General features: G+C 36.5%; 2 protein-coding genes across 4 annotated transcripts; one reads left to right on the top strand and one right to left on the bottom strand.

Annotated features, from left to right (window-relative positions):
* Positions 1-1,576: 1,576 nt before the first annotated feature.
* Positions 1,577-11,918, top strand: LOC126602505 (beta-galactosidase 10). The gene is made up of 18 exons (XM_050269403.1): positions 1,577-1,934; positions 2,366-2,461; positions 2,583-2,695; positions 2,863-2,929; positions 3,202-3,294; positions 4,238-4,381; positions 4,897-4,985; positions 5,223-5,328; positions 5,472-5,678; positions 6,081-6,245; positions 7,425-7,633; positions 7,751-7,860; positions 8,688-8,797; positions 9,482-9,589; positions 9,759-9,869; positions 9,985-10,193; positions 10,830-11,163; positions 11,647-11,918. The coding sequence occupies exons 1-18, from the start codon at positions 1,761-1,763 to the stop codon at positions 11,755-11,757; spliced, it is 2,556 nt and encodes an 851-aa protein (XP_050125360.1). The 5' UTR covers positions 1,577-1,760; the 3' UTR covers positions 11,758-11,918.
* A 183-nt stretch (positions 11,919-12,101) lies between these two features.
* Positions 12,102-21,617, bottom strand: LOC126602507 (lipase-like PAD4). Of its 3 annotated transcripts, none has more exons than XM_050269406.1 (5): positions 21,433-21,617; positions 20,967-21,312; positions 13,669-14,406; positions 12,835-13,584; positions 12,102-12,580 (listed from the first exon to the last, which is right to left on the bottom strand). In XM_050269406.1, exons 1-5 carry the CDS (start codon positions 21,564-21,566, stop codon positions 12,566-12,568), a joined length of 1,983 nt encoding a protein of 660 aa, XP_050125363.1. In that variant the 5' UTR covers positions 21,567-21,617; the 3' UTR covers positions 12,102-12,565. The 3 variants fall into 3 exon arrangements, with proteins under 3 accessions (XP_050125363.1, XP_050125364.1, XP_050125362.1); XM_050269407.1 differs by having other exon boundaries at positions 12,102-12,522; positions 21,433-21,616; XM_050269405.1 differs by having other exon boundaries at positions 12,102-13,584; positions 21,433-21,616.
* Between the last annotated feature and the right edge of the window lie 1,324 nt (positions 21,618-22,941).

Genomic DNA, 22,941 nt, shown 5'->3' with positions numbered 1-22,941 from the left:
AAAGCCCTTTTCGTTCTTCATCAAATCCTCCTTCAAGATCAAGCCCCGACGGCCCTTGAAGAAAGTGTTCTTCGTTCCTCGTTCATCGTTCTTCCAAGATCAAGCCCCGACGGCCCTTGAAGAAAGCACCATCGTTCATCATCTGTTCATCCAAGATCAAGCCCCAACGGCCCTTTGGATCAACAACGTCGACAAATCCACACATCTAACCGTTCTTCAAGATTAAGCCCAAAAGCCCTTGAAGAGCCGTTCATCACTGTTCTTCAAGATCAAGCCCAAAAGCCCTTGAAGATCCGTTCATCACTGTTCTTCAAGATCAAGCCCAAAACCCCTTGAAGACCCGCTCATCACCGTTATTCAAGATTAAGCCTCAACGGCCCTTGAAGAAACACTCATCCTCAAGATCAAGCCCCAACTGCTCCTTGAAGATCCGCTCAAATCCATCTTCAAAGATCAAGCCCACGGCCCCTTGAAGAAACTTCCAACAGTTCATCCAAGATCAAGCCTCGACGGCCCTTGGATCAATCAAACATTCACAAATCAACACCTTACGGAGATCGAATCAGAGGATCAAAATAGAGAGAGATTGTAACCCAAAATCAAAATCATCAAATACAAATATTTGTTTGTGCACGTTGTTCTTGTCTCTTTCGTTTCAGGAATTTTCCGTGTTCACACACATGTCTTACCTAGTAAGATTAATTCTTAATAAAGTAAGATTAATTCCTATTAAACCTCAGTATTTATCGTGTACACATGTCTTACCTAGTAAGATTAATTCTTAATAAACCCAAGTATTTAACATGTATGCATGTCTTACCTTGTAAGGTTAATTCATATTAAACCCAAATATTTATCATGTACTCGTGTCTTATTTATTAATATTAATTCCTATTAAACCTAGGTATTTAATATGGGATGTGCTATCTACACATTAATTTTTACTTCTCACACATTTCTTGTTAATTTATGTCCGTTAATCTTCTTCAATTCATCCGATCCGACGGCCGAAAACTAAAAAAATGTAAAAGAAGTAAAAAGAGATGTGTAGATAGCATACTCTTTTAATATATACACGTGCTTTATCTAATAAGATTAATTCCTATTAAACCCCAAGTATTTACGTGTAAGTCGTGTACAGCCTTAGCTTGTAATATTAATTCCTATTAAATTATTTCCTATGATTGGCATATGCGATGATTAAGGAGAGAGATAGGAATAGGATGACTCATGACTCCGACATCGCTTGAAAATCTTTGTAGGCAAAATCTTGTACGGGAAGTCGTGAGATCCACCGACTTCCTTTCCCAAAAACCCCTTCGTCCTCTTTCTCTCAATGCCCATTGGACAGTATTCGGCAGTCTCTGTCCCACTCAGATCGCTGAGCTCGACGGATCTCGCTTTTCTCATACATTTTCATCATTTCTTATTTTGTGCGATGTTAATATTTTATATTAATTTTTGTATAAAAATAATAAATAAAAAGTAATAGTAATATAAAATATTAACGTGTTTAACATCGCACAAATAAAAGAGGACAAAAGTGTATGGGACGGCAGAGAAGCCAGGTCCGAGCTCGACAACCCTCAACTATTCGCCATAAATAGATTACACAAGTTCACATGCTCTGTTCTCTCTCTCTCTCTCCGCCAACTAACCATGTTCCCAAAGGCCAATGAGTGAGTGAGCTCGTATCAAGTTATCATTATTAAGCTAGCGTTGCGCTGAGCAAGAACTAAGAACCAAGAACTAAGGAGAAGATGAAGCTGCTGCCGCCATTGCTGCTGCTTTCGCTGTTACCGTGTTGGGCAATCGCGCTATTGGCAACGGCTGCGGCGCGCAATGTGAGCTACGATAGCCGGTCTCTGATCATCGATGGCCAGCGGAAGCTCCTCATCTCTGCTGCCATTCACTACCCTCGCAGCGTCCCTGAGGTAACTAAACTAATCCACTTCACTTCTCATTTCTCAAATTTAATTCAAAACCCACTTTACTCTTTCCTTTCAAATCATAGTCACGCTGAAAAGTTGGTAGCTTTTGCATTTTACTTGGCAATTTAGTGTTCGATTGGATAGTAGACCTCTGACTTTGAGCCATATCCGTTTTAATTTTGTTTGATTATTTGATTTAGAATTTTGGATGCTTGGGAGCAGCCTCTCCATAAAATGGGGGTAAGGCTAGCCGACATTCACCTCTCCCAGACCCTGCGTAAAGCGGGAGCCTTGTGCACTGGGTACGACCTTTATTACTTTCGATCTGTTGATGCGATTAGTGGTCGGCCGTGGCTCGTCTCTCTGAAACTTTAACACTTGCTGCATTGTTATTTGGTTTAAATCATGATTGCGGTTTGTGTGCCTGTTTGCAGATGTGGCCGAAGCTAGTTCAGACGGCGAAAGAAGGAGGGGTGGATGTGATTGAGACGTATGTGTTTTGGAATGGTCATGAACCATCTCCAGGCAATGTGAGTCCAGTTTCAATCAAATGGCTCTTTGATTATGGACATTGTGCTTAAGTGCTACTTATGATTGTGTATACAGTAAACTGATTTGCACTTTTTCCTTTTTCTTATTTGGGATTTTCAGTATTATTTTGGGGGACGATATGATCTGGTAAAGTTTGTCAAAATCGTCGAGCAGGCTGGGATGCATTTGATTCTTCGAATTGGCCCATTTGTTGCGGCAGAATGGTACTTTGGGTATGCCCTTCTATTTTGGTTGTAATACTGTTTCTACCGGAGACTATATGCTAATATTGGCTCCTGCTGCATATCTCCATTGAATATCGTAGTCGTTGATTGTTCTTTTTCTTTTTCCTGACTTGAATTATTGTCTGACAACTCCTAAAACACGTTTGTAAATACAGAGGGATACCTGTTTGGTTGCATTATGTGCCTGGCACTGTGTTTCGGACTGAAAATAAGCCTTTTAAGGTATGGGAGTCAAATTGTTAAATCCTAGGTTACATATCTTTGCAGATGATGTTCTAAGAATACTCATTCTCTTTTGGTTGAAAAGAATATTCACACTTCCATGTCATCTTGTGATAAACTTTGATAGTGTATTCATTTTGTTATTACATTTTTGTTCGCCTCGATGACTAAGCCATTGTGTTGCCATTATTTTTCAGTTTACGCTTACTTGATTAATTAATTACATGTCTCTAACTGATTCATTTTCTTTTTTAAACTCGCTGGGGTTTCAGTATCACATGCAGAAGTTCACAACATTCATAGTTGACCTAATGAAACAGGAGAAGTTTTTTGCATCGCAAGGGGGTCCTATTATCTTGGCCCAGGCAAGCATCTTTGACTTTGAGAGTGATAGTCAATCTTTTTTCTTGCCGAACCATCTGGTGATAGTCAATCAACTGTCCTGATTTTGTGAAATTACACGGCACCAATACTTTGTATCTGTATATTTATCCTCCTTGAGAGATAAGAACAGTGGAGAAAATATTTCAATGCCAGAATCTTACATTTCTACTCTAGAAAATGCACTGGAGATGTCAAAAGGAGGAGGAAAGAAATATATATTTCATGAACCTTGTTCCCTTCTATTAAAATGGGTCCTCTAGGTCCAAATTTCAAAACCCTGGCAATATCGATCTTATTTGTTCTGATTTGATTTTTTTTCGTAGATTAGCCTTTAGCTAAGCTTGGTGACATTGTGTATTCATTCTAGTTCCCTGAATCATCACATCGTGTGATTGGAAGTGGTTCTCGATTTCAACATTTCACTTCTGTGATTGGAAACAGAATTTTATTAAATAATATAAGGATGAGGGAACATGACTACATTTTTGGTTTTCTTACTAGTATGGTATGCATTATCCCAAACAGATTGAAGTTCTTATTATATGATAGTGTTTTATGTTAAGGGATACTAGTATTTGAAAGTAATTTCCCAGAGTTAAAGGATATGGGTGCTTGAAAGTAGATTTCCAAGACACATCTCTCGTGTCTAGTAGATTTGATATGAGAAATCCCCGTAGAGTCTGATTACGTAGAGTTACACAATTTGATTAACTATTCATTGTTAACTTTGGTTTCAGTCATGAATTTTTAGTCTTTCAGAACCCACAACTAATTTTTTTGATCAAGTAAATCAATTGCAGGGTTTGGGAATTTGCTTCAGCTTTAGTTTTGCATCTTGTTTGTTGGGAATTTGCTTCAAATCTCATTTATGTATGTCGTCGAGCAGATGTTAAGATTCATAGAATGGTGCATTGTGGGTTGCAGGTAGAAAATGAATATGGATACTATGAAAAGGATTACGGAGAAGGGGGTAAACAATATGCTATGTGGGCTGCTAGTATGGCTGTTTCTCAGAATATAGGTGTGCCTTGGATAATGTGCCAACAATTTGATGCTCCAGAGTCTGTGGTAAGGGTCTTGAACGGTTTATCACTTATCATACCATAGAGAATTTCTGTTTTTTTACAATTATTAAATGTAAATATACAATTAGCACAATCCACATTCTGTGTATTATGTTTTAAATAATGTAAAAATGATTTTGTGAGATTAAAAAGTTTTTGTTTTTACTTTTGGAATCGGGACAGCATTCATCCTGCACGTGCAAACAAATTATGTTTTCCTTAAATGTGTTTGTGAGATTTAAGGTCTATTTCTAACATTTTTCATCAAAGTTTTGTACTGCAATTTCTCAAATGAAGTATTCTTTTTATGTCAAAACGATATAAAACCTGGAAATGCTCATTTGTTCACCTTATCTATTACATGTACGAGTTTTATTTGGCAAATCTACTTAGCCATGTTTTGTATCGCAAAATAAAACCCCATTATGATCCCAGGCAGAATTAAATGGTTACTTGTTCGTGACTGCTCTATATTGTTATGGACTATAACTGATTACCAATCCCATGTTTCTTTTGCAGATAAATACTTGTAATTCCTTCTACTGTGACCAGTTTACGCCTATCTATCAGAACAAACCTAAAATTTGGACAGAAAATTGGCCTGGCTGGTAATGTAGTATTTCACCTCTGTCTCTCTGTGTTTCTATTACTATACTGCGCAGCTTTTCTGCTACGGTTTCCTCATCATAAGTTGTCTTCATGAAACTGTGGCGCTTTGAAAACCAAATACAATTCAGCTCCCATCCCAAAAGGCCAATGAATCAATGATGCTTCTAATATTCGTTCTTTGGGAATCAAAATTTCATCTTGACTTATGTGCTTGGATCAATCTCTATCCATTTCAGGTTTAAAACATTTGGGGGCTGGAATCCTCACCGGCCAGCTGAAGATATTGCTTTTTCTGTAGCTCGCTTTTTCCAAAAAGGCGGAAGCGTACACAATTACTATATGGTACTTCATTTTGTTGCATCTAATATCACATTCCATGTCAATTTTGTACTTAATTACTATCTTGTTGTTGACATTACGGTTTTGACATAATTATCAATGGTGTTAATTTCGGCTTTATCATTTCTCTTCTTTTCGTGGTTTAGTATCATGGAGGAACAAATTTTGGTCGAACTTCAGGTGGACCATTCATTACCACAAGTTATGACTATGAGGCACCAATTGATGAATATGGATTACCTAGGCTTCCAAAATGGGGGCACCTTAAGCAACTTCACAGAGCCATCAAGTTATGTGAGCATATTATGCTCAACAGTCAGCCAACTAATGTATCACTGGGTCCTTCCCTAGAGGTATATTTTATCATAGTATTTGACTACATCTTTGCTAGATATTAATCATTTTTTTTGTATATAAATTTAGTTATCAAATGAAAGTTAAATCTAGTTATAAGGGTGTATGTAATTCAGGTTATTGTCTTCGGCACTAAAACATGTTTAAAGCTTGGTATTTGACCGACTTCATCTTCAAGATCATTAGATATGTTCGAATTAATTTGATATTCTGATACTGACATATGCAAGAATTGCTATATGGTTCTTGTAAGTGGATCTGTTAAACCTAAATATATGCCGTACTATCTCATTGCTGCATATAATTTTTTACTGGAAGTTTTAATCTCTAGTTCCGCCTGTTTATGCTTTTAATCTGCTTGACTATGGGGAACAATTACTGAACAGTATCCTATGTTGTAGGCTGATGTCTTCACCAACTCTTCTGGAGCATGTGCTGCCTTTATAGCGAACATGGATGACAAAAATGACAAGACAGTAGAATTTCGAAACATGTCATATCATCTTCCAGCATGGTCGGTTAGCATACTGCCAGACTGCAAGAATGTAGTGTTTAATACAGCAAAGGTAACTTTTATGATGCCTGCATTCTATTAAGGTAACTTAGTTTTAAAAGTTTGTATGTTTATCTCATCTTGTATTCAATGATACATGCATGTATCACATGTATCTCTATATGTAGAGATACAATTTAGATCTTAGACATACAGGATGTTGTTCAAACTTCCAAGTCAGGTGGTTTAAATGGCAGGTCACTTTAATTATTACATGGGGTGTGCTATCCACACACCCCTTTTTACTTCTCCCACACCCCTTGTTAATTTCTGTCCTTTGATCTTCTTCAATTCATCTGATCCGACGATAAAAAATTAAAGGGGTGTGTGATATCACACCCCTTATTACATTTAGATCTTAGTGTTTATGCTGTCCTGTATCACGAACTTATCATCCTAGTAAAATGATCCGAACCGTCTAATTTTTAAATCTCCATTCAAGGTTCATCCTTGTCAAGAAATCAGCCAAATATGAAGATATATAATCACTTTATTTCCATCATGATGACCCTTAAACAGAGATTTGAAAAACAGACAGTTCAGATCATTCAACTATAATGCAAAGATATTTCTGCTTTTCTAGAAAATTGAGACCCTTCTCTAGATGCTCTCTTTATATGTCTACGTGTGTGTGCTCCCATTCATGGAGAGGAAACACTGAAACAATGAAACAGTATGTGTGTGTCCACGCTCGAGCGCATACATAGAGAATATATAGAAAGGAAACAATAGAACAATGAAACAGTATGCAGATGGAAATGATATGAAAATGATATATTGTTCTTGGGAGAGGCCCTAAACATTGCAAATTGTTCTCTAACTGGTCTGGTTTACTGTTTACATGATTGACTAGTAAGCTGGCATGCTCTACAATTTATGGCATATATGATGGTAGAGAGTTTGAAATAAAACTCTTTTGCACTAAGATCTCCTTATCAAGAAATATTCCATTGATTTATGAGTCCTCGAGAAATGATATGCGAATAACTGCTGATGGAATAGTGATGACATATTGTACTAAGACCAACGATCTACATTACTTTATCAAGAAATATTCCCTTGATTTCTGTGCTCTTTACAAGTGATTCACAAATAGTCATGACATATGCCCCTCTGCTTTCCTGAATATTTTTTTTTTAATCACTTTAGCTTTGAATTAGGGTTTACAATTCAACTTGAAATTTTCCAATAGGTTGGATCCCAGAGCTCTGTAGTTGAAATGTTACCTGAGAGTTTGCAGCTATCAGTGGGATCAGCAGATAAAAGCTTGAAAGATCTGAAATGGGATGTATTTGTGGAGAAAGCTGGGATTTGGGGTGAAGCGGACTTTGTAAAAAGTGGCTTGGTAGATCACATTAACACTACAAAATTTACGACGGACTATCTTTGGTATACAACAAGGTTTGTCTCTGCTCATTCAGAAAAAAATAACGGCATAGTTTACCATCTAAAGTCATTTTCTCTAGGATTTTCTGAATCAAGTAATTTCTTTGACTCATATGATTCTTTTAATGGCAGCATATTGGTCGGTGAAAATGAAGAGTTCTTAAAGAAAGGAAGCTCGCCAGTTCTTCTAATTGAATCAAAGGGTCATGCTGTCCATGCTTTTGTGAATCAAGAACTCCAAGGTTATTTTTCTTGTCCAAACGACTTATGGTCAGTATTCAAAATGAAAGCTTCTATGGACTTGCTTCTTTTTCTGTTTAAGTCATACCTGATCTGCAGGACTAGGTATTTTGATGGTACGCTTATGCTTGTAAAAATAATTTGTGGCTGAATTGAGGCAGAAGTTTGTGACTTTTTCTTATTTCATGAAGACGTCTCATAAATTGAGACAGAAGTTATTGTTGAGGATATAACAATCTGACATAGGTTATTCTAAGTGTTTCATTTCAGTAAATAAGCTCCTGGGTCTCCCTCCTTTGGCAGTTGGTTTTGGGTTGGATGCTCCAACTATAAATGGTTATTAAGAGGTCAGGCCCCATTTGGCCACATGTCTGAGCCCCGTGTTTGGCCTAGTCTACCACATTTTGGGGGTGGGATGGGGGAGTCATGATGAGAATATGAAACTCCCACCTCTGATATTCAAACCATTGCATTTCAAAGAGACCTAAGCATCTCCATCCATTTTCCAATTTATGTTTAATTAGATGCTCCATCTTTAACTACACCCTTACAAAGTATAGACTGTTGAAAACAGATCTGTGCGATTAGATTTATGAAACAGTTTTTGGTGCATGTCTATCTCATTTGTGGGTGCTACATTACTGCCATCCAGTATTCTACATATTCTAGTGCATTGTTCTGGTTACCTCCATGATTAGTTGACGTTCTAGTTAATTTTGTTATTTGTTGACAGTATTAATTTAGTAAACCCCACAGCCGGAGTCATTTAATTCTAAATCCTTTTTGGACAACCTCTTGCTAATAAATGTCTTATATGCTTGATGTTCAGCTAGTGCAGCTGGAAATGGCACGCACTTCCCCTTCAAATTAAAAACTCCCATCTCTCTGAAGGAGGGGAAGAATGATATTGCTCTACTAAGCATGACAGTTGGTCTGCAGGTATAGTTGTCTTCTGTCATGTCTAATTTCCATGATTTATTCAATGTTAACTGTCAGTTGAGACTCTAGTGTAAACTACTTTCATCTGGTGCACCACGGAAAACAACTACGAGTATACACAGGTGTATTATTTGAATATATGTCTGCAACTCCGGTTATTTTGTTAACTTAATATTTTTGAATTGGAGCTTCTGACGAGGAGTCCTCTTTGAGGAGCTCACCTTACAATGCAGTTCAATAGTCCGAAGCATATCTTTTTTTGGTCCCTTTAAAAAATCAATCTAACAAAAAATCTTCCATATTGGAGAACATTTTGTAGGATTTTCTTCAAGAGTCATCCCTGCAAAATCTGCAACTATTTACTCGTCTAATTGTCGTCAAATATACAGACAAACATGGTGTTGATAAACATTGATATCATTGTGATGGTAATCATATGGATAAATGATTTTTTCATGTACTGCTATCTTACATGGAAAACGTAAGGGAAAAAAAGACAATTCATACATTGGACCACATTGATGGATGGGCCTCCATAATATGATATTTTTTCGCCGAATGAACATCAATAGAGGTTTCCTTATTGAGTGTACTTGTTGAAACTAGTTGGCTCCTTACCAACCATCTATGTACCTTGTTTCCAATATTTTCCACAGCTTATTGATCTTTTCTTCATGCTTTTAGAACGCAGGATCATTTTATGAATGGGTAGGGGCAGGGCTAACTAGTGTCAAGATTCAGGGATTCAACAATGGGACAATAGATTTGTCAGCGTATAATTGGACCTACAAGGTATTTTTCTTCCTTTTTATATCTTGTGTTATTGTCTTTTTACTTCTTTAATTGGAGCGAACACCGCATAAACTGCAACCCGTTAATATCTTACAGGGGTCTAAAATGTGGTTGCAGCCCATTTTAAATTTTTAACTGACTTACCTTAGTTTCTTTCTTCCATTTCCAGATCGGATTGGAAGGGGAGCATCAAGGTCTTGACAAGGAAGAAGGTTTCGGTAATGTAAATTGGGTTTCGGCCCCAGAACCTCCAAAGGAACAGCCTTTGACATGGTATAAGGTGAGCACCTGGATTACCCGACATCACTTATGTATGACGATAACCAATTACTTGGTTTGAACACGGCTGTTTACTGGAGGTAATAGAGAATAATCGGTTGCTCGAAATAATGTAGGTTATTGTGGACCCTCCATCGGGTGATGATCCTGTTGGGTTGGATATGATTCACATGGGAAAAGGTCTAGCTTGGTTAAATGGAGAAGAGATTGGAAGATACTGGCCTAGGAAGGGCCCTTTACATGGATGTGTTAAAGAATGCAATTACAGAGGCAAATTCGATCCAGACAAATGCAATACAGGGTGTGGAGAACCAACGCAAAGATGGTAATACAACATCGGAAAAAATTCATTACACCTTTTGTTTTTGGAAGACAATTATTTTTTGAATCTGTTTCAATTGCTGCCAAAATATTTTTTGCACCAGACAGATGTAGGTAAATGTTCCGTGACCTTTATCAGATCTTAAAATGAGAAAAAGGAGAAGCTCATGACTCAAGAGAATTATGTACTTGGACTAATGTATGAAAAAGCTTTTACACTGTTACCAGGATACGATGACCATCAAGCACAGGCATGAATACACACATAAGCAAGCATGTATATACGTACATGTGTATGTATCAGAACATAGGCTTTGGAATCCTTTCGCAAATTTTCAATGCCATTTTTCTTTCCAAAAAAAAAAAAACATAACTATGATGTTTATGGTTTAGAGGCTTCACTTCGATGTGTAGATACAAACCCACAAAATACGAATATCATGCTTTGTTTTCCCTTGTCAACAAGTTTGTACTTTTTTATGCTGTCAATTCACGAAATATTTTACAGTAATAGACTTCGATCTTCATGGTGTTCTCGGTTCTTTCTTCTAAAATTAATGAGATGAAACTGCATAATGCAAACTGACATCTCTATTGTTTGTCACCATGAAAAACTCACGTCTTACTGTTTCTGGACCAGGTACCATGTTCCACGGTCTTGGTTCAAGCAATCTGGAAACGTACTGGTGATATTCGAGGAGAAAGGTGGAGATCCATCCAAAATTGAGTTCTCAAGGCGGAAAATCACTGGTGTGTGCGCTCTTGTAGCAGAGAATTACCCCTCTATTGACCTTGAATCCTGGAATGAGGGAAGTGGAAGTAACAAAACCGTTGCAACCGTCCATTTAGGTTGCCCCGAGGATACACATATTTCAAGTGTAAAATTTGCCAGCTTCGGGAATCCTACAGGCGCCTGTGGGTCCTATGCACAGGGCAACTGCCATGACCCTAACTCCATTTCTGTGGTCGAAAAGGTAAGCACATCCAACTCCCCTTTACGTGAGTTCAACTGGAATTATAGATGTGTCCAATTGAGTATTTGTTGTCATTGTTGGGGAGGATTTCCTATTCCAGTAAGCTTGTCAGCATGCTTGCTAACATTTTTACAAACCATCTTTAATTCAAAACTTGTCAGCAAGTTTGATTACATTTTGATAGCATATAATTTAGAAGTTTTTGACAGTTAGCCCACCCCAACCAGCTTTAGATACAGTGTTTCTTCAACTTTAACCTTACCTAGCACACAAAAGTCGTATTTCTTTAATTCAATTCATGTCATTTGGACCTTAAATTTAGGTGTTCTTCGTTGTCCATAAATAGTTCGGTTTTTTTAGTTCCCTTTTGAACATTACTGGATCCACCCTTACCTTACATAATCTCATGTAATATAATTATCGGCATTTATATGACTTGAGTCTTCACTGTCAGTTTCCTAACATGCTTTCTACTTATTGCAGGTCTGCTTAAATAAGAGCCAATGCGACATAGAATTAACAGAAGAAAATTTTAATAAGGGTTCGTGTCTGAGTGAACCAAAGAAGCTTGCGGTTGAAGTAGAGTGCAACTGAAATTTTGAATTTTTATAATTCAACTTTGGAAAGAAAGAGGAGAGAACTTGCTACTTTGTCATATTACAGTTTTATCATATTTTCATTGCCAATTGCTATACAAGAATGTAGCAGGAAACACAACCGATATATCCAATTTTATTGAGAATTTGAAAGAGGTATCTGCTGTGTGCTTATTGATTTGTTTCCTTTACAGTGAAAACTAATCGAACGATATTGCTCGGCTGTTTCATTGTACTACAACGTTTGCAAAGTGGATTTGATTTGTTCTTTCCGGGGAAGTAAAACTGTTTGGTGTGGTTCTTCATAGCCGACAGCCCGAATTTGAATGGTTGAGCACGAGGGAAAAGAAAAACTTCTTAACAAATAGATTATCTGTTTGAATCAGTATGAATAATCTGTGAACATCCCAAAACGCAACTTTTAGCTACAAAGACTGAATATCTGCATTCTCCTTGGACTTCCAATCTTGATAGTCAATCTAGTCTTCACTGCCATAACTTCAACATGTACAGGGAATTGGATGGGTGGGAGGATGTGCAGTTCCAATCTTTGCAAGATTGGTAATGCCGGCAAACAACTTCAAAGGTGGACCATTTTATTTGGGGAAAGCAAGAAGGCCAATTTGCTTGGTTGCCTTCCCGTGGATTTGTTATACCAGTTCTGTCTTCCCTTCTCCTCCTCCTCCCGACCTTCTACCCAATTACTTGGAATACATGCAACTGTGCACCTGTTGCTTTGAGTGTGGGATTGGGGCTAATAATGCTTTGGTGGATGTTGGATGCAAGGAAATGGTTCAAAGGACCTGTTAGAAACATTGAAACTGATAGCGGAAAGGTAATTTACACGCGCACACACACGAACACTTGCGCACAGATTGTATATACATATCAGACAAATTTATGCCATAATTAAGACGAAGTTGACACAGTCTAGTACAAAATTAAAGACTTAAAGCACAATCTTTAAAGTATAAACATCTATGCATACGCATTGCATAGCCTTCCAGAATGCAAACTAGGGAAGTAAATAAGACCCATCTCTAAGACTTGGAATTTGAAGCTGGACGTGGCGTACCTGCGATCTCAGATCTGCAAACTCTTGCTGCCATTTCATGTAGCTTGAGTTCTTTGCCAGAACGTCTTTAGAGACCTCCTTTCTCTGGACCAAACTGGTTGCATGGCTGTCAAATTTATTGATATTTTCCCACAGAAAATGTAGGTTCCTTGTATCAGTCTCACTTCTAAAATTAGTAAGCCATTCCCTAGCTTCCTCCACCTTTGCCCAGAAGCACGAATCCTGAGTCAAACCTGCAAACTTGCTTCTGCTTCTACTTTGCTTCTGATCGTTGATGCTTATCTCCTTCCACCATCTGTCGAATATCTCAAACCTCCTCTCTCTTCCATGCGCCAAGTAATGACCCTTGACACGGTGCATACCAGTTCTATAGTACTCCGCGATGTCCAATGGCTCAACGAGGAGTTTGTAAAACTGGGAAGCATTTACCCATTTTGCTCGCCTGTGAAAATCGTGAGGCAACTCATTTGTCTCCATCATTTTTATCACCCCATCCCAAAATGCAGCAAGCATGTGGCGGTTCATGTTGACCCTGTTACCCTTTTTTGAGGAGTCCCTTTGCTTGAAGGCGTCATAGTACCCCAGTTGCTCACCAGACTCGTTGCAGGATGCCATGTACCACTCGATTTCAGCTCTGTGAGGCGTGTACTTGGAGAGCCGAACAGCTAAATTAGCACAATTCAAACTTTGGGTACGTCCTAATCGCCTTGCTATCTTTAGGCACTCCTTCGCAGGTGCGGCAGCCGGTTCCTGAAATTCATTAATTCAACATATACACATGAGATGAACGGATGAAAAAAGGTTCGGTTCATTTCACAAACGAAACACACATACGTGGCTATTTATTCCTAAGGACTGTAATGCCAATGCAACCCCTGCTTCGTAGCTTGATTCTGGAAGCTCATCCTGCTGCATGAAGCTCGTCTTCAGAAACTGTGAAGAAATCTTGTCAACATAATCTCCGTAGTTGAGATGATCCTGGATACAGCACATTGGGTTAGCTTCAGCTGGCATAAACATCAAATGCATCATTGTCATCACAGACTCTGCATTCTCCACACACACAGCTCCCTCTTGTGAGCAAAACAAGTAGCTCCCAAATGGACAATACGACATGCTGCTGCTGCTGCTGCTGCTGCTTTCTCTCTCTTCTCCTTCTTGCGATGATGACGCACGCAAATAAGCTGACACGAAGCTGGATAGTGCAGCTTTCTCTTCGTCGCGCAGTTGAACATGAACACCGATATTTCGAAAGCGCTGAAAGCATTGTACTAAGAAATGCAGTACTTGAGTGCTGCATGATTCAATTGGAGCAAGGAGTAGTCTTGGCATGATGTCGTACTTGGAAACTACGTGGAAAAAATTGCCACCCCATCTTTCTCGGAGGATTGCTCGCGAAAGGGAGGTATTGCCGAGCAATGGTGATCCGAAGGTAATGCAAAGGACTGGAAGGGTGGAAGAGATGGATCGGAGGTAAGAAAGGAGCCAGAGAGCACAGAGTGAGGCAGTTGTTCCTCCTATAGAATGGCCTGTGATCACAATGGACTTGCTTTTCTCTATTAGGGCCGACACCTGCACCACCATCAGCAGCATTTGTATATATCACTTGAGTCTATAACTTGTAGTGAGCGGATCAATATGGTGCATTAATCAATATATCCTACTAATCAAATTTGCAGTTAAAATTTAACATGGAATGGATAATATTTGAGTCATTTGACGTTCCGTTTATGAAGACCAAAGATCAATTGGCAGATATTATTATCAAGGCGGACATCTAGCACTAGCAGACCGTTTTATAACTCACTTGGCAAGTTGAACATTTATGGATATAAAGAAACGAAGATTTAGGTATTGTAATTTTAAGGGTTTTTGCTGCTAATTTTAAAATACTCGGCCTAATCTTATAGGCCTTAATAACTAGATGGACTAAGCTAAGACATGAAATGCTCATTGACTTATTGAACTAAAGCTTTTTTTTCTTCTTCTAACAAGCTCTGTATGATTCCACTAAAAATAAAAAAATAAAAAGAAGATTTTATTTGATTGTTTTGAACCCTAAAAAACAAAAGAAAGCCATACGACATCCAGTTGTGCGCACAACCTTAAGTGTCAATTACCCAGTAATGCCTACCACACTTACGGTTTTTTCTATGCTTTCATACTCCAAATCATTACCTTAATTACAAAAGAAAGACTGAATTTGGTTGGTCAAACTCTTATTGCCCCCAATATTAGCAGTAGATATAAAGGTGAGAGTTTTTTGTTTAATAACAAGTAGCATCATAGCAACACTAAGGGCATTTTTGCTTAATAAAATAGGAAAATGAAGGAGTCTGGAGAACTTAAAAATAGAGAGTAAGAAATAAATTTCGAATCAACTAGAGTTGACATTATTCCTGAATTTTTAGTATTAGATTATGGATTTTAAAGAGAAATTCAGACTTTTCCAAATCTATATGCGTTAACATGAGAGGGAGTTAAGAAGTGATAGTCTTCAACCTTTAATTTTTTTGTTATTGTCAAAAGTTTTCAAACTCTAATTTAAGTGAACAAAAAGAACTTAAACATCAAAACGGTTTCAAAATAAGAAAACAAGACTTAACTGTTTTTTTTATTTTTTTATTTTTATACTCTTTTAAAATTAAATTAAAGAAAGATGGAGTTTGATTGATTGGCAATTTGTTGACGAAAGAGATGTGGAAGTGGGAAAGCAATCCATGCGAACGAAAGAGATGTGGAAGTGGGAAAGCAATCTTTGCTAAGGCTAAGCCAGTAGGATTAAGATTATCTCCCCTCCTTTTATATTCTCTTATTTTGTTTTTTTTGTTATAAAAAATTAATATAAGATATTGACATGATTTAACCGTGACCATTCAAATAAGAGGGAAAAAAAGAAAAAAAAAAAAAAAGAGAAGAGAATCCTACTTCAAGCTTAGTAAGCCTTAGGCAGTCAACATGTCTCTTGCGCAAAAGGTTAAATGTGCTTACAGCAGTGCTTACAACAGTACTTAGCTTACGTACAAAATTGACCCGCGACGTGCAAATAATATAAAAGAAAATTAATGAAAATTGTTTGAAAATTTTTAGTTTTAATGATAAGGACAAAATAAAAGTTAAATTGAATAGTATCAGGATTGACTTTTTACTGTAAAAATGTGGTTTTTCGTTAAAATGAACAGTACTGAACTTTTCGTTAAAGTTCCCATAATATAATGATGCAAGTGTTGTATTGCAACAAACAACCAGTCGTATGCCCAGAAGTATGAGATCGATCGACGAATGTTTGGTTTGAGTTTCTGAAGCTCCAACTGCAATTCAGAGTCCAAAAATATATAGTGTTTGTTTGGCAGCCATGTCATTTCACTCATTTCACTCATTTCTATTTTATTTTTGTTTTAAACTTAAATTGTTTAGGTTGTGATTTCTACTTATTTTATCTCCTCGATCTCTGATCTTTCATTTATTACCTTCTCAATTCATAACCAAAACAAAAAGTGCAAGAGTAATGCGTAGACTAAAATTTTACATTAAATTTGCAAACATTTGTGTCATCAATAGGAAATAAGCACGCTAATCGATACTTAACTAATAATCCAATTATCAACAACTACATCATTTGGTTTGCAAATTTGATTTAAAAAATCTAGTATCTCTAACATTATCCAAAGTCAAAATGTTAATTACTGCACGAGTGGGAACTTAATTATCTTATCACACTCAAAAAATGTGTTAATTAAAAGAGAAGTTTTGATGTAGACAACTGAATCGAATTTTAACTTGAATGAGGATCCTCTCCGGCCCTCACATCGTATTCGTTCATCGTACATCGTGAGATTAGTTTTCGTCAGGTACTGTTCATATTTAATTTTAAATAAAAATATTTAAAATAATTTCTAACCGCATGATGTACGATAAACGGACATAATTTAAGGATCTTCTAGATCTTCACAAAAAGAATTCGAAGAGGATCCTTAAGTTTTAACTTGTCTAGTGGTTGGCATGCAGAGGGAATATATCCTCACGGCCATAGCGAAAAAGCCTAAAATTATATCAGCATCAGTGGGTTGGAGTGGGGCACTAGTAAAGGAATAGTTAAATATGGTTTTATGAGCATGAGCTATATATAAGTAAAATCTTGTTCTAATGGTATAGACAAGTAACCACCAAATTTTGCATAAGTAATCCTAATTATCAGGATGATCCACTACCCTTCTATCAGCTGCAACATGAAGAACATGCCTTAGCTTATGGGTAAGATAAAGAAACAAGCGTGTTATACTATTTATTATTACCAAAGGTTTTGGCTTCTAACCTTTCGCACAACTCAATCTTACTTACCAAGCAAACGTAGGTTTGGACTTGAAAGCAACGGATTAAGAACTCACTCTAAAGCTTATTTAGTTTACCTAGCCCATTGGAGCGATCAATTTTTTTTTTTCACGAAGACTGAGTCGTTAACACGTCACAGAAGTCCGTATGGTGCAATTTTGTCTACTTAATTTGCCTATACCAACATAGATGCTCTAAGTTTGTCTAGATTTCAAGTTATAGGAGTTTAACTAGGATATTATTATAATATTTTGTATTTTAAAATTTTTATCAAGGATTCAGTGTTTTTGATTTGTTTCGAAAGATCCCGAGAGAAAGAGAAATTAAAGTTAATTCACTTTCTATGACTCAAAATATGATCATAGCTTCCTTTCCTTAATTTCCTCCTTTTCACACCCCCTTTATACTCCCGACAGGTTTTCTCAAAAGCTATAACCCTTTTGTACTCGATCATGACCAAACAAAAAGCAAAGTCATCGACAGTTAGAAATCACCCTTTCATACTGATCTGCAAGTCCCAAACGTTCTATTAATTTGTCACCCAAATAACACTTCTTTGTCCCTACAAATTAATTAGCATATAAGACTCCCTTAAACTAACCTAAACCGTTTACTCGGTTTAAGCTATCTAACATGCACTTATGATCACTGGCAGATCCATGTAGGGACCCAGGGGTCCCGGGACCCTTCGGAAGTCTGAAGAAACACTTGTGATCTACCTTTCGGACCCTCCAATAATTTGGGCAGGTGCAGTGGAGAGACTTGTTGCCTCTATGGATGTGCAGGCAGTAGTGATTATGACAAAGAAGAAGAAGAGGTTTTTAATTTTTGTTTTAAAAGACCTAGCCAAAATGACAACGTTTTTTAGCTTGGTCATTATAAAAAATTTAAAAACTAAAATATCTCTATTTTCTCTACAAATCCCAAGAACCCTGGTCTTTTCCAATATCTCCAAATTATATTTAAGAACTCTCAGCCCCAATCGTTGCAACCTTCCAACCTTAAACCCAAGTTACCCTATTCCCCACCACCATTTGCTGTTCCACCGCCTTTAGCTGCCTAATTTAATATCTTCCAAATTCATAGAAGTTTTTTTAATCCTAGACTCTAGTCCCAACTCCCAATTATAAGATATATGTTACATTAGCAAATTTTATCTTTGTAGAGTCACTAATTGCGTTATGTTGCTAAATAGAATTTGTTGATTTTATTACCCTTGAGATTAATCTTGATTTATTCAATGAACCAAATTCAGTAGAAAATAGTGATTTAGAACCAAATTAGTCTAATATATATATATATATATATTTTTTTTTAAGCTTTTATGTTGGGACCCCCCGATCTTGAAAACCTGAATCCGCCACTGCTTATGATGGCATTAGGGCTTGGTCAAAAAACGTTTTTTAGGGATTAAGTCAAGGTCATCTGCATAATCCAAGTCAACGGTTTGATTATATTATACGCTTCCAGAAGCACTTGCAGGGGCCAAACGGGCCTGACCTAACTGATTACATGGTTTAATAAGAAAATAGTGAACTACTGTACAGTAGTGCTAATTTAATAGACGCTAAATTTTTTTTTACAACTTGTCACAATTGGATTTGGATTCTCTCCTGAGCTCAGCATCCTGAGCCTGCTGAGCAAATCATATGGACGGTTAGATTTTGATCCAGCGGCTACAAACAGAGGATCTCTTTAAAAGTTATAATAATTGTTGTCGTTGGATCAAAATTCAACGGGCCATGTGATTTGCTTAGTAGGCTTAGGATGCTGAGCTCAGGAGAGGATCCAAATCCATCACAATTGGCTTCAAATTAACTTAATTTGGTTAAACCAATACCCTTATTTAATTTCATTATATTATATAGATATAGTAATTGGTAACTTAATATGATGCTAAAAAACTCTTACAACTTGTCACAGTTGCCTCAAATTAACTTGATATGGTTAAACCAAAACCCTTGTTCAATTTCATATATGTATATATACGAGGCTTGAAAAGGGTTTGAGCTAAGTTTATTTTAACAAAAAATCATACTATAACTTTATTTAATAAAAAAAACTTAAATTTTAATGAAAAATCTTTAAATTTTAATAAAGAGAACAAAAGAACTTAAATTTTAATGAAAATGACACATTTTTAATATAAAAAAAAATTTGACGGGCGGGATCTGTGCCTGAACAGTACTACACTATTTATGGAACTTAACAATACTTCACTATTTATGAAATTGAACATTATTTATGAAACTGAACGATAATGTACTATTTATGAAACTGAATGGTACTACACTATTTATTGGTTCAGATTCATAAATAGTGTCTAGTTCTTAGTTCACTTTCATAAATAGTGTCTAGTTATTGGGTCATATTTCATAAATAGTGTATAGAAATTGGTATAGTTTCATAAATAATGTCTCATTCTTGGTCGAGTTTTATAAATAGTGTCTAGTTATTGGTCCACTTTCATATGTAGTGCCTAGTTCTTGATCATGTTTTATAAATAGTGTCGAGTTCTTGTCCAATTTTATAAATAATGTATAATAATTGGTACAATTTCATAAATAGTATCTTTTTCTTGATTTTGTTTCATAAATACTGTCTCATCTATTTTCATAAGCAACTATTTTTTATTTCATTAACTATTGGCATTCCCAAAGCTTTCCACCCATTTTTCCCTCCTCCAAGACACATACAAGAACAACTAAATTATCAATTTCTTGCAAAATGATCACAACTGACATCTGTAGATTCCAATATACTTGCAAAATGATCGTAACTAAATTATAATATTCCAATATATTTGCAGATATGCAGATTCCCATCCTCCTCTATATAAATCTCTTCCTCTTTAACTTGTTCCACTTTTTACTTTATTTGTGATGGAAAACAAGACATAGCAACGACATAAATGGTGGAAGCCACACAAGGAGACAAAGATGGATCATGATTCAGCAGCAAACTCCATAGGATTGACTTGCCCAGTCATTGTATGCTTTTCGCGTTCGTTTTCAAGCTGGCTGTAATTTCCTCTTGCAAATGTTGGAGATGACGGAGAGAGAAGTAAAAGGGTTGGTGTGCTCACTCGCTTTTAGTTTGGGTTTTTTTTTATATTTTTCTCTTTTTCTCTCATGCCTATTAAATAAAATTAGTAGATGATTTTTAATTTTTTAGTTAAAATTCAAAGTTTTGAAGTCATTTTCACTAGTTTCAAGTATATGCTCACACACAAAGTATGTGTGAAATTTTTTATTTTTGTTTTTAAAATTGAACGAGAAAGAGGAAAAGAATGAGAGAGAATGTGAGAGTGAGGAGAGAAGGAGAGAGTTTTATTTATTTATTTAAAAAAAATTAGAGACGTTATCTGTAAGTAAGGATCAAACAAAAAACAACAAAATTTTGTTTTGTGAAATTACGTTATTGCTTGTAACTTTTTTGTTGTGATAGAAAACTAAATAGTATTTTCACCATTTTTTGGTTGACTCAGAGAGAGAGAGAGAGTTCCATTGATATGTAGTTTATATATATATATATATATAAAAACACATGCGATTAAACCAATGACCCTTATTCAATTTGGTTAAAACTCATGATTTCTTAGACATCAATTTGATTATTAACATATGCATCCATATAGGTAGGGATATGCATGCAACAACAATAATGTCATCCACATATGTAAGATGACAAAACAAGAGGATTCAGTCATATTACCTTAACATCAACACCAAAAATAAATAAATTGGAGTAAAATAATTAAAAGGAAAAGAATATATGGATGAATGGATGATATATCTGACCTGGTCTTGGAACGTTTGGGAGCAGCGTAGGGACACGAAGAGCTTGAGCAGCCCTGCATGCACCATGACAGCCTCTTCCTCTCCATTAATAATATTATTATGATTATTATTGTTGTTGTTGGATAATGGTGGGAAAAGGCCGTGGCCGGCGGTCTCCAACGCTACCAAATTTCTGAAACTCAAACATTCTTCTCCTCCGGATAAAGCAAAATATCCGACGTCTCCGATTTGTTGGGATTCGAAAGCGGTGCCGGGAGTGGTGTTTGCTACGCTGCATAGCCTCCATGACTCAATAAGCAAGGGAGTCGATGCCAAGAAACTCGCAACTGTCTCACTGCTCTCAAACCTGCACAATTAATTATACTGTTATATATATGGATACATATATTTGTGTGTATATTATATATTCATCATACAGTTTGGAAAATAGAGGTGATCGATGAAAAAAAGCAATCGAGTAACTTACGGTGAAGCTTCAGCATCCATGGACTGACTAGCTAGAAGTTGTTCTTCTTTGCTTATTTTTCTTCCTTGGGGGTCTTTAAAGCGACGGGCCACAGAGTTTGAATGGAATTTGAATACATATATACATATATACATATATACATATATATATATATATATATATATTTTTTTTTTTTTTTACTTATATATGGGTCTTTTTTTTTTTTGGCAAGCGATTTCAGTAAGCAGGGAACTGAATATAGAAAATTGAGTATATTGCTTTTAAATATATTGCCGGCTTAAAAACCATATATCTAACTCAGGTTATGTATCTTAACCAAACCATACTTGTTCTTTAGTATATACATATCAAATATTGATGCTTAATTTTATAATTAACCAATGGGATATAAAGTGGTAAGGAATTACTCTCTAATCTCAATTATTTTGTGGGGGTTGGTGTGGAGTGGGTATGCTGTGTTTGTCAGGTTGTGTTGTTTTTGTGTCATACTCGTTATCTTAATGGGTCGTGTCGTATCAAATCTGTTATCTTAACAAGTTCCTAATGAATGATCCGATAATGACTCAATTCATTAACCGATCGTGTCGTTTCGTGTCGGGTTAACTGATCATGCAAAAATTGATATGTGTAATGTCTAGATCTGAAAAATGATATGTTATCGGGTTCTTAACGTGTGACTCGATAACGACCCAACTCGTTAACGGATGCTTAATGGGTGACTTAACAAGACCAGAATCATTAACGGATTGACTCAAAACCTGTTATTTTTCATGTCGGGTCAGTCGTGAAAATTTTGTCGACCTAGTGTGTACTTAGTGTGAGCACTCACAAATGATATTATAATAACAACTAGTTAATTAAGTTTACTTAATTAGTTATGCTTATTTTATTCGTGTGGACGGAGTCATTGGAGACTTGGGGTAGGGTAGCCAATTTCTAACACCTCATGATCATTTTTTTGCTGAATTAATTTTTTAATTGGGTCATTTCAATGGGCCAGGCAAGCCGGGTCCGTGCTTATAAACGCGGTTGCGTTTTGACTGGGTGGTGTTACGCGTTCTTGTACTACAGTGACTCTTGAGTAACGAGCACGCGGCCACCTCATCGTCAATCCGGTCAATCACAACAGGGTTTGGGACATGGATCCATCCAGTTGTCCTAATCCACCTATTCAAATCATACAGGTCATTTAAATTGGATTCAACGGCTACAAATAAAGACCAACTTTAAAAGTTATAATAACTTTAATCGTTAGATTAATTTCAATGACTCAGATGATTTGACTAAGTGGATTAGAACAATTAGATCCGGAGAGGATCCATGTCCTATTAATAATGGGTGTAGCCATGTAGGGATGGCAAAATGCCATGAGTTTGCGTACCCCGATATCTGACCTTAATGGGGGCGGTTATAGAGGTAATTGGCTGAGTTTGGGTATTTTACTAAAACACTTAAGTCGGATATGGAATGGTGATGGTATTGTTATTCTCAGATTTGAACACAACTTGA

Source organism: Malus sylvestris, chromosome 15 (genome assembly GCF_916048215.2).
Source record: "Malus sylvestris chromosome 15, drMalSylv7.2, whole genome shotgun sequence".
Taxonomy (NCBI): Eukaryota; Viridiplantae; Streptophyta; class Magnoliopsida; order Rosales; family Rosaceae; genus Malus; species Malus sylvestris.
Note: the sequence above shows the minus strand (reverse complement) of the source record. Positions and strands in the feature narration are given on the sequence as shown.